Here is a 12,077-nt window from a genome sequence, read left to right on the forward strand (position 1 = left end):
CGATGATGGAGAGCACTTTGTCCAAAGCATTGTACAAAGCCCAGAAGTTTGGAGCCCAATATGCATGGCAGAGGCCCCTCTTGAAAGGGAAGAGTCGGGACAAGACTTGAGGCAGCTGGTTCTGTAGAAAAAAGATTCAACAGTGACCAATCTTCTCCGACTCAAAAAGAGAACTAGGAACTATGTGACATGGTGAGTGGAAAGTTACGTCTGAGTTCCAGTCTTTGTTCCTTCAAGTAGTTATGTGATCCTGAGCAACTGTCAGAACCTCCTCTTATCTAACCTAATCTGTTGATGGGGGACAAGATATTCTGAATACTAATCCACTGCTGTTATGAGAGAAGCCTCATAAGGGAAGAATTTATGAGGTGCAGAAGAGGACAGCATGCAACTTATCCAAATCTACTGACAAGAGGGTGACGCCAAGGAAGATTTTAGAAAGGATGCGATGCTTTTCAGTTTTATCAGGAATTAAAATTAATTAGTGGAATTCAGGGTATGGGAAGAAGGGAGCAATTTTAAAAAATATCTGTTGAACATGTGTAATATTCTAGGCACTTTGAATGTTTGCTGTCAGGGAACATAAAACACCATGAGTACTGATTTGGGGGTTACAAATACTTATAGCAAGTAGGGAAATGAGCAAATGCGGTAATCTGTGAATGATGATTATCGATTCTGAGTGTCTGTGTCTATGTGGAAGACATATACTTCAACATATAAATATATACATGCATATCTGATTAGGAACAAAAATGTTGGAAAGAATACCATCCTATCTTTGGGGAGTCATAGCGGAGAAGAGTAAGAAAAAAGTAGTTTTGTTTATTTTATACATTCTTGGTTTTATTATTTTTTCTAAACAACAAAGCAGCAACAACAAAACACATACTACTCTATTAAAAAAAAAAAAAAAAAAAAGACTTACCAAGGCTAGGAAAGGACCCAATGAAAGAGCAGAAACTAGGAAAACAATCAGTCCCAGGGAAATAAGACGGACAAAGCTGAAACTGTTCCACCGGACAGACCCATCTACAGAAAAGCAACAATACCATTACTAGGAGCATGGACCACCATAACTTAAGAATATGCTAAAACTAGGAGTATCCCCTGATAGTATACCAATCTTTACGAAGTGGCAAGAGCACAGAAAAGTCAGAATGGGTAAAGGGTTTGTAGGATCAGTTAATTGAGAGGTATCTCAAGCATGCCTGGGTGGCTCAGTTGATTAAGTGTCTGCCTCCGGCTCAGGTGGTGATTCTGGGGTCCTCGGATCCAGCCTGGCATTGGGCTCCCTGCTCAGAGGGGAGTCTGCCTCTCCCTCTCCCTCTGACACTCTCCCTACTTGTGCTCTCCTGCTCTGTTAAATAAATAAATGTTTTTAAAAAACCCCACAACAGTCACAAGGTATCTGTTGTGCCTCATAAAACCCTCATGAAGCAAATTACCAAGCTAATAAAAAAATAAAATAAAGGTTTTGCTATCATCACTGAAACTTGCCTGGTTTATTTGCAGTGAAACAGTAAGACCGCAGCAGGTATATACCATAAGCTGGTGCTACGTAGAGGTAGATGTGCTTGAAGTGTAGAAGAACAGCAAAGAGAAATGCTCCTTCCATATGCCTTTTCTAGGATATTTAAAAGGGAAATATCACTTTAAAATTCAGGGTAAACTAAATGTAGTAATATAGTATCCTGGTTGGATCCTGAAACAGAAAAAGAACATTAGTAGAAAAACTGGTGAAATCTGTACCAATGTACCAATGTTGGACTTTTAGCCTTTTATTTTAAAGTTTTAATTTTAATTCAGTTAACATGCAGTGTTATATTAGTTTCAGGTGTACAATATGGTTAAGTGTCTGCCCTCTGCTCAGGTCATGATCCCAGAGTGCTGGGATCGAGCCCTGCTTCAGGTACCCTGCTTAGTGGGAAGCCCGCTTCTCCCTCTCCCACTCCCCCTGCTTGTGTTCCCTCTCTGCTCTCTCTGTCTGGCCAATAAATAAAATCTTTAAAAAACCCATAAAACAACAGAAAAACCCAACAACCATAAGAGATAATCACAGGATACAAACTGAGGATGACTGGAGGGGAGGGTGTTGGAAGGATGGGTTAACTGGGTGATGCACATTAAGGAGGGCACGTGATGTAATGAGCACTGGGTATCATACAAGACTGATGAACCATAGGCCTGTACTTCTGAAACCAACAATATATTGTATGTTAATTGACTGAATTTAAATTTTAAAAATGTTTAAAATTTAAAAAATGTGTAAGTCACAGTAATAAAAGATAGAGAATATTCTCTGAAATATAGAGAATATAGCCAGTGGTGGTGTAATAACGTATGGTGACAGATTGGAGCTGCGGTGGTCTTCTTGTGGTAAGAATTCCCTAAGGTACAGAGTTGCTGAATCACTATGCTGTACACCTGAAACTAATGTAACACTGTCAACTATGTCTCAATAAAAATATAATAATTTAGGGGCACATGGGTGGCTCAGTGGGTTAAAGCCTCTGCTTTTGGCTCAGGTCATGATCCCAGGGTCCTGGGATTGAGCCCTGCATCGGGCTCTCTGCTCAGCAGCCTGCTTCCCTTCCTCTCTCTCTGCCTGCCTCTCTGCCTACTTGTGATCTCTGTCTGTCAAATAAATAAATAAAATCTTTAATTTAAAGATCCATTAAAAATATAAGATATAACAACAAAAAATACACATTTTAAAATATATATTCTGAACTACCTAATGAACAAAATACTGCGTCTGGGATGTGTTTCAAAATAATCCTGCGTATGTGTGCAGATCACCCTACTATTTTCCCTACTTTTGTATATGATTTAAATTTGCTATAATAAAAAGTTTTTAAAATTCAGGCAAATATTCTACATGCAATACAAGGTGAAAATAGGCAAGTGATCCCAGTTAGTTTCTATACTGAGCCAGTTCGTTACTGCAAGTATTCATTCAATACTAAGCTTGATGCTGAGGTACAGGACACATCATAACAACACATTACAAATTCCCCTTATCTAAAGCCCTGAGCATTCAGTCCCCCCCTTACAGTTTTACAACAGATGGACTTGATTTCCAGAGAGAAGCTGGGAAGGAGAGTATGAAAGAAAACATACGATGTTATGTTACCAAAGCAGCATTTCAATCTGCTGTTACAGATCAGGTGATGTATTTAGTAATACAGTACTTGACCCTAACAAACTAAAGGTAGTCTGATTTAAAACAAATAAACAAAAAACCCCAGGTTGACTATAACTAAATAAATCTGCTTTCTACCTACCTCATAGGAATCTGGGGATCAAATGAGATAATGTTCCTGTGGTTCAGCAAGGAGACTGCAAAAGGGACCATATAAGGCCAGGTTCCTTCTCTCACTCTCTCATTGGATGTGGTCTAGAACAGATGAGTGAGGAATGATAAGGAAAGAGAATAGAGGGCTTTCGGATCTCTCATCATCCATTTTGTCAGTTATGTAAGATTCAGAGAAGGTCTAGCTGGTTCTATAGCTAAACTTTATTCCCTCAACAATCACTGAATGCCAATGATGTTTTCTACGTACTGTGTAGCTTTTTATGGTTAAAAGAAAAACGTATCCAGACATTAATAGTTGACAAAGAACTTTAAGACAGATTATCAAATTTGATCTTTCCAAAGTCCCCATGAGGTAGGAAGCCCCAATTTAAGTAGGCTCTGCATCTAGTGTGGAGCCCAATGTGGGGCTTGAATGCAACCCTGCGATCAAGACCTGATTTGAGATCAAGAGTCGGATGCTCAACCAACTGAGCCACCCAGGTGCCCCAGTAGGGAGCCCTGTTTTACAAATAACAATATAACAAGGGGGTACATTTCATTTTATGGATGCAAAATCTGAGGCTGAGGGGGTTAAATGACTTGCTTTGGGTTAATGGTTCCCAAACCTGACTGTGAATCAAATTTCCCTATTGAGTCAGAAACCCTGATGCCTAAGGATTCTGATTCAGAGTATGGAAGGATGGACCAGAAATCCAAACTTCTGATTTCTTCCTCTACAAAGGGGAGGGTAATAATTACAATAACTTCACAGAATAGCTGTGGGGTTTACTCAATAAGATATATATAATGTACCTAACCCAAAACGGCCCAAAGCATTTGTGTGAGCCCTGTCTGAGTCATACTGTTTATTAGGGTCAGTCAGGATTTCAACTCAAGTCTTCTGATTCCAAATCCCATACTTTATGTTACACGATGCTAGCCTACATCTAATGGTGAAGCCCCACCATCAGTGATCATATTGTAAAAACTGAAGATTTCATTCCTAGATAAATGATTCCAACCAAACATAGCACCTCAAGTTTATTTCAGGACTGCCACCCTCTAACAAGTTTTGAGAGTCTACGTGTAAGAGGAAGAAAGTTATCAAGAGAGGAGATGGGATTTGCGAAACACTCAATGAAAGTGTCTATAGCTTGGTAATGACAAGTGTCTATAACGCTTGGCAATTCAGAACAACTGGTCATATAAGTCTGTCCATCACCCATTATACTGTTACCTTTATAAGCTCAAAGTCAGACCTAAGGAGCAAAAATCTCATCAGCCTATTTTGCCTTTACCTGAAATAATCGTGCAACGGAGAGTAGCATTAATCCAAATAAAAAACCATTGTACTGGAAATGAATATCTGAGCTTAGGTTAAGGAAAGATAACCGAGGATACCAAATTCAAATTGAACTGGGTCAGCAGACTGAGTATAAAAATGCAAATGCTTTCCTAATGGGCAAACTAAAAACAAAAATATTCCTCCCAGTTTGGACTTCTCATAAATGTGTTTCTCATAAACAGAGTCAAATCACAGACAAACTCTAATTAACATATATAGTGTCAAAGATTATATAGGGCATAAAGAAATTTACATTTAAGAAAACCAGGAAACTGTCCAATGTTTTTTCTACCTTAAAGACCCAGCAGTGACAGGGGAAGCTTTTTGGCTTTGTTTTTTAGGATTAGGGATGAGAAAGTAAGGGCCTAAAAGCCACTGAAGGCTGCTAGCATGTGGCAGGCCCTTGGTTTGACTACCTATACTCAATCTTACACAGTAAGCCTCCCAATGAGCCCGTGAGGAAGATAAAGCTCAGAGCCATTAACGCACATATGGCCTAAAGCTACTGTGATGCCATAGCTAAGAGCTGAGTCCAGGTCAGACTTGAACCAAACTCTGGGTGTTTTCCTCACACGTGGCTACCTTTATGAAAATTATAAAACATCAGGCTTCTATCATTAAGATTTTAGTTTCATTCAAACCTTCTGGATTTAAGAACTTTGCCTGTTAATATGTGGTAAGCCAAAATGGCAGAAAAGCGTGTCTGTTCCCATATGTAACACTGAGGGAGGCCCTTTCCTAGAGAAGGAATAATGTTATTTAGAATAATGTGTTATAAAACTATTTAAGATAAACATAATCTAAAGACAGTCAACAAATCCCAGTATGTTGCTTTACTTACTGGTGGTTTAACTGGTTCTTGAACATCATTAACTTTTCAGAGACAAAGTGCTCTAATAATCAGAATCTGGTAGAATTGTAGAACCCACAGAAACCATAGTTTGGGGAACCCAACGACCCATCCCACATCCATTTACAAGAGCAGCTCATATTTCAGAATCATCACTGCAGAAATAATTAATCTTATACTTAGTATATATCAGAATAAGTAACGGAATAGCACAGAAAATGTCAAGGATACGGTCCACAATTAGCAACCCGAAGTTCCACAGCAGTAACACTGATAGGATAAACTTTGGCTTCTCTGTAAGTTCTTTACCTGCTTTTTTCCCATCAATGCATTTACAACACCTACATTGAAACAGCAGGAAGGAAGCAGAAACACCTTTCATCTTCATTAGAACATCACAATACTATTACAAAGTACACTATGATACACTCAGATACATTTTACTAGCTGTTCCTGATAAACTGTCCATGCTGTTCTTGACTGCTTAAAAAGGTGACAGCAAAAAGCAAAGACCTCAGGGCCAGTTCCATGTCTTTCTCAGCTATACTGATTGGAAACAAAGTCTTCATTTAATAAAAAGAAAAATTAAAAACAGCCACTATAAACCCAAAAGGATTTTGAAAACTGAGAGGGCATACACTATTTCAGTCCTTGAGTAAAAAATTCAGATCATACCTAAGACTAATATAACAATGTAACATTGTGTGTCAACTGTACTAAAAAAAATGCAGACCAGGATGATTTAGCACTCTAAATATGTATATTTATATAATAAATATTAAATATTTTTATATTTATAATATATTGTATATATACAGCAGTCAAAAATAGTGCCATTAACTTATAGCTCCTGACTGTCCAAATAATTTTAAAAACAATTTATTAAAAATGTGTATCATTTAAAGGACAAGATCTATTATTGACAATAGCAGATGACAAAAATTATGATACTGTTTTTACTTTATAAAATTATATTCAGACACAGAAGAGAGGCTGAAATAACAGGCACCAAAATGCCAACAGTGATAGCTGTAAGTGGAGAAGTATGGGTCATTTTTATGTTATGTATACGTGTACATTTCTGTTTTTCAAAACTGACTCAGATATATAATCCTATACAAAGATTTTTTAAAATGTATTTTCATTTGAATATTGGCAAATCCTAAAAACAGAATTCTAAGCCAAAACAAAAAACAAAAAACCCCCAAACCACAAAAAAACAGACAATAAAGATGTAATTAAAGAGGGGTTAACAAAAGGTGACCTGCTTTTCCTCCATGGAGTCTGTTTCCTCATCAACAGAGAGAGCAACCTTATAGGGTAATTGAAAAAATTAAGTAAATTACTACCTATACTTGGTGCCTGGTTCTAGGAAATGGTACATAGATCTCAACAACTTATATCTTACTTAAAGGCTCCCTCTACACTGTAGATGGAAATTAATTCTACTCCTCCTCTTTCTGCCTATATATACACTTTCCCTGGAAGCTTGAATTCAAAGGTTTTGAGTTTAAAGGACTACACCACAAATTGAATTCCCTTTCAACTCTTGCTAGGTGATAAACAGACTGAAAAGTTAAGGTGTCAAACAGGAAATACTCCATGATAATGATCAGGGATTATTCCCAAGGGACTCTTTCCTGAATGGGGCAAGGGTTCAGGGCTTCACAAAGAGAAATGATCCATTTGTGACAAGGTTCACTGAAGGGACACGGTTAGTGTGGTCAGTACAATGCATGTGTGTACACGAGTGTGTGTGTGTGCGCTACATGTATGTGTGTGTATCCTAAACAACAGGGTAGGTCACAGAAGCCTCTGGGGGCATTTGGAAAGGAAAGGAAAGCATACGGAACCATTCTAGGTAGGAGAAATGGTTTTGGAACTTTACTTGGGACTACTTTTCACAATGTTCACAATCTCCTGTTCCGCATCTGCCTTGTAACCCCACCTCATCTCACATTTCCTTCCAGAAGACTCAGCTAGACTGTTTACTGTGATTACTCACTGCTTAGCTTAATACACAAATAGTTTGGGACTGTTCAAGCATTCGCTATTATATGAACTTCATTTCCCCCAAATGAGGAACTAGTTAATACTACTTAATACTATATCGTGTTCTCAACACCTTTCACACAAAATGACATTCTCAGACTTACTCGTGGATGGCATACACAAAGAGTACATCTGTAAAGATGACAGAAAATCTCTGGAAAAGTAAGGTCCTTGAGCTGGAGTAATTCAGATTATGGACATTCAGCATCTCTTGATCAAAATACTTGGCAACATGTGACAGGGCATACTCAAACCATGCAAAAAAAGGCGGGTAATCCAAGGTCCACTCTGAAGTTGCCTGTGGTGAAAATCGAAGAGACAACTGAATAAATGAAGTATGTGTAAAGACTGAAAATCTCGTTCTCTAGTCTTTAAGAAAGATATGAAATGAAATCGCATTTAAAAATATGACCTGGGCGCCTGGGTGGCTCAGTGGGTTAAGCCGCTGCCTTCGGCTCAGGTCATGATCTCAGGGTCCTGGGATCGAGTCCCGCATCGGGCTCTCTGCTCAGCAGGGAGCCTGCTTCCCTTCCTCTGTCTCTACCTGCCTCTCCATCTACTTGTGATTTCTCTCTGTCAAATAAATAAATAAATAATCTTTAAAAAAATAAAAAAAAAAATAAAAATATGACCTGCTGGGCTACCTGGGTGGTTCAGTGGTTAAAGCCTCTGCCTTCGGCTAGGGTCATGATCCCAGGATCCTGGGATCGAGCCCCGCATTGGGCTCTCTGCTCAGCAGGGAGCCTGCCTCCTCCTCCTCCTCTCTCTCTGACTGCCTCTCTGCCTACTTGTGGTCTGTCTGTCAAATAAATAAAAATAAATAAATAAAATAAAATAAAACATGAGCTGCCTGGCTCAGCTGGAAGAGTGTGTGACTCTTGATTTTGGGGTTGTGAGTTTGAGCTGCACGTGTGATGCAGAGATTACTAAAAAAAATAAACTTTAAAAAATGACCTAAATTAATAGAATAATTCCTATGTAAGACTGAGCAGAAACCAAACCTGCTTCCTAAGTTTTGTTTTTTTTTTTTTAAAAGATTTTATTTATTTATTTGACAGAGAAAGAGAGAAAGAGCACAAGCAGGCAGAGTGGCTGGGAGAGGGAGTGGGAGAAGCAAGTTTCCCACTGGGCAAGGAGCCCAACGCAGGACTTGATCCCAGGACCCTGAGATAATGCCCTGAGCAGATAACCATGCCCTGAGCAGTTAACCAACTGAGCCACCCAGGCATCCCAGCTTCCTAAGTTATTTTATATGGTCTTCAATTTCCTTAAGTAGAACCAACTATATTTGAAAGGAAATTATGAAATTTGCAAGAATAAACTTGGATGTGATATGATGCTACTCATCTAAATATAAAAAGGGAGCTATGGCATAACAAATGATTCACTAGCTTGGGTTCAGGTTCTGTCTCAGACTTATTTTCCCTATTTGTAAAATAGGTATTACAAGGGCTAAGTGACATAATACATACGAAATACAGTTAAAAAGCAAAATGCAACACAAATGCTATTTATTATCTTTTGTTCCAGTAGGTTATGAGATACTGAGGTTAAGACAGCAAATGCCATTCTTTGCCATTTCTGTATTCTGAATATTTAGTAAGTGCCTGATATATTAAGTATTAAATAATCATTAGTTAGTGGATGAGCAGTCACTAATGAGCAGATGAAAATGCACAGCATGTGAAATACAGAATACATGAAAATGAAGTATATAACTTCAGATACTACATTTTCTAGACTTCAAGTCTCAGTTTCTTCATCTGAACAGGGATGGTAGTATGTACCTCATGGGTTATAGCATTATGTTTTACATACACATATAAAATACTACTTATATAGCACTGAGCCAGATACAAGCTCAGTATCAATAAATATTATTTACTATCAGTTTAAAAATTATTACTATCATCATAGGATGTCCCTAAAACTAAACCTGGACCTTGCACCTCCAAGAGCTCAGACCATAATCATCTCCCTCCTCTGCACTTGTTGCTCTTTTCAATGGGAAATTCCTCTCCTTCTGGAATTGCACTGAATTGCACTAACTGGGTACCCACAGAGACTACTGTTTAGAGTTGTTCTGTGGTATAAAGTGAGGTGAGAGAGACTCACCTCTGAGTTTTATTTATTTTAGTAGTTTATTTATTTCTTTAAATAAAGCTCCTTGTCTGTGGTAAGGATAAATGATAACTTTGGGTCCATATAAGAAGTAGCCTAACTACTCCCCCTGCAGGTATAAAAATGTAGAAGCCTCAGAAGAGGCAAACCCAGAGGCTCTCGGTGTAGGGCACTCAAGCTACGAACCTACCCATTAAGCTCTCACTCATGAGAAGTTCCTACCCTAATCCCAAGTTTCTAATGTGAACTGTAAATGAGATGAGCTATTAAACTGTAAAAAGAAAAATTAGAAAATTCTATCGTTTAATCTCATTCTTTTTAGTGCCTATTTTTTACAGTGTATTAATGAAGCAGTACTTTTATAACTTATAAACTCACATTGAATAGTAAATGCTCAAAAATGTTTTTTTGCTAGGATAAAGATACTTAAGAAACAAGTTTAGAAATTAATGCTGCAGGTAATTCTAAGAAGGTCCACATCAACTTGGACTTTATTAACATCAGCAGTGCCCAGCTATAGTTTCTATGTCAGAGTTCACTTTACATTAAAAGAGCCATTTACTCTGTAGGAACTGTAAAAGGTTCATTCCTACTTTATCTTATTGACAAGTTTATTACTTTAAATAAAATGAGGACCAGGAGGTGTTGAAAAAAATTGGGAAGGACATGTGCTGCCTGAAATATGGTCATTTTTCCAAAACAAAGTGTCCCTGTCCTCTCTTTACTATTCTCAATCCCACACCACTCAGAGGCTCTCTATATATTGTCCCTATTCCCCACACAAAGACTTTCTAAATCTAGCCCTGAAGATTCTCCTGACCTCAAGGATTTCTATCTGGGGCCATTTTCTTAAATAGCTTTTGGGAATTAAGTGAATCTATTAGCTATCATCTTCTCCCAAGTGAACAGTTCCATCACTTAACTAATACCTGGTGAAGATGGAACTCAAATCTGGATCTCCTGACTCCAAATCCATGAGTTCAGTATGCTACTACAACAGAGCTGTAGAGAGCAAGATGGAGTCACTCATGTTAAGCACTGACTCATGTAGAGCAGTGTGGTAAGCGGCCAAGGGCATTGCAACAAAGACCAGAAAACGTGAAGCCAGCACAGGCTGAGGACAGCCAGAACTGATAACCAGCAGAACCAGAAGACGCCTGCAAAGACCCAAAACTGATAAGACTCCTTTAAAAAGGGAGGGCTTTTGCAGCAAATTGTTACTCTCCAGATATTGAATGCGGTGAAAAAAAGGTCAGTGTCTGATGAGTCTGATGGTTTGCTACAAAAGTCCTCCCTTTTTAAAGGAGTCTTATCAGTCTTGGGTCTTTGCAGGCGTCTTCTGGTTCTACTGGTTATCAGTTCTGGCTGTCCTCAGCCTGTGTTGGCTCTTCACGATATGGTCTTAGCTGCAACGCCCTTGGCTGCTTACCACACTGCTGTACACGAGGGACTCGATCTTGCTCTCTCCAAGAGCTGTATCTTCAAATATAGAAACATCCAACCTCTTCATATGAAGATTCAAAACAACTGTGTTCATTCCATAAATATTTATTATGCGTCTTTTTGGTGTCTTTCCCAGTCAGTGGACCAATCAATTTAAGCTGAAGCCAGAGCAGAAAGGCAGGTTGGAAGTCACAGTTAAGCAGTCTGCTGCTCACATGTTCACTCTCCTTAGTATGGCAGAGACCCTTCCAGACCAGATCACATGTACCTCTCCAGCCTTATCTCCTACTGTGGGCTTCTTTTTACAGAGAATCAAGCCTTGCCCACAAATGAGTTTTGCTCCTGTTGGCTTTCATTGTTATTTTTGAGGAAAGCAGGAAGAATAAATAAGCATACCGTTACTAGAATATCTTTTTTTTTTTTTTTTGAGTAAGCTCTACGCGCCCAATGAGGGGCTTGAACTCACAACCCCGAGATCAAGAGTTGCACACTCTAGTGACCGGGCCAGCCAGGTGCCCCAAGAGTATCTTTTACTTAAGTCTCTTTTACCTAAAATAAACTGGTAAAGAAGACAGTTCTGGCCTCAATACAGTTTTAGGAGTCCTAAGATAACACATAGTGGTGAAAGTCATAGAAGTAAAGGAGAGAGAACATCCAGAAAGACTTACAGAATTAAAAGAATGAGGACCACGAAGAGAACCCTAGAGTACCAGCTTTTGAAAGGGTGAGGAAGAGTTAGCAAAAGAAACAAAGAGGGAAGGGGCTGCCTTTTCATTTATAGTCCAAGGGTCATTATATGAATAGGGCTAATTATTATTATTATTTTTTTTAAGATTTTATTTATTTATTTGACAGAGAGAGATCACAAGTAGGCAGAGAGGCAGGCAGAGAGAGAGAGAGGAGGAAGCAGGCTCCCTGCTGAGCAGAGAGCCCGATGCGGGACTCGATCCCAGGACCCTGAGATCATG

General features: G+C 38.8%; 1 protein-coding gene across 2 annotated transcripts in view; it reads right to left on the minus strand.

Annotated features, from left to right (window-relative positions):
• Window positions 1–12,077, minus strand: part of ALG8 (ALG8 alpha-1,3-glucosyltransferase) — a 37,600-nt gene that overhangs the window by 19,764 nt on the left and 5,759 nt on the right. For both annotated transcript variants that reach the window (XM_059411706.1, XM_059411696.1), the window contains exons 3-8: window positions 7,650–7,843; window positions 5,725–5,834; window positions 4,597–4,664; window positions 1,501–1,627; window positions 929–1,032; window positions 1–121 (exon numbers count right to left, since the gene is read on the minus strand). In XM_059411706.1, the coding sequence (XP_059267689.1) occupies window positions 1–121; window positions 929–1,032; window positions 1,501–1,627; window positions 4,597–4,664; window positions 5,725–5,834; window positions 7,650–7,843 (724 nt within the window). The remainder of the gene's footprint in view (window positions 122–928; window positions 1,033–1,500; window positions 1,628–4,596; window positions 4,665–5,724; window positions 5,835–7,649; window positions 7,844–12,077) is intronic.

This window comes from Mustela nigripes, chromosome 1 (assembly GCF_022355385.1).
Source record: "Mustela nigripes isolate SB6536 chromosome 1, MUSNIG.SB6536, whole genome shotgun sequence".
Classification (NCBI taxonomy): domain Eukaryota; kingdom Metazoa; phylum Chordata; class Mammalia; order Carnivora; family Mustelidae; genus Mustela; species Mustela nigripes.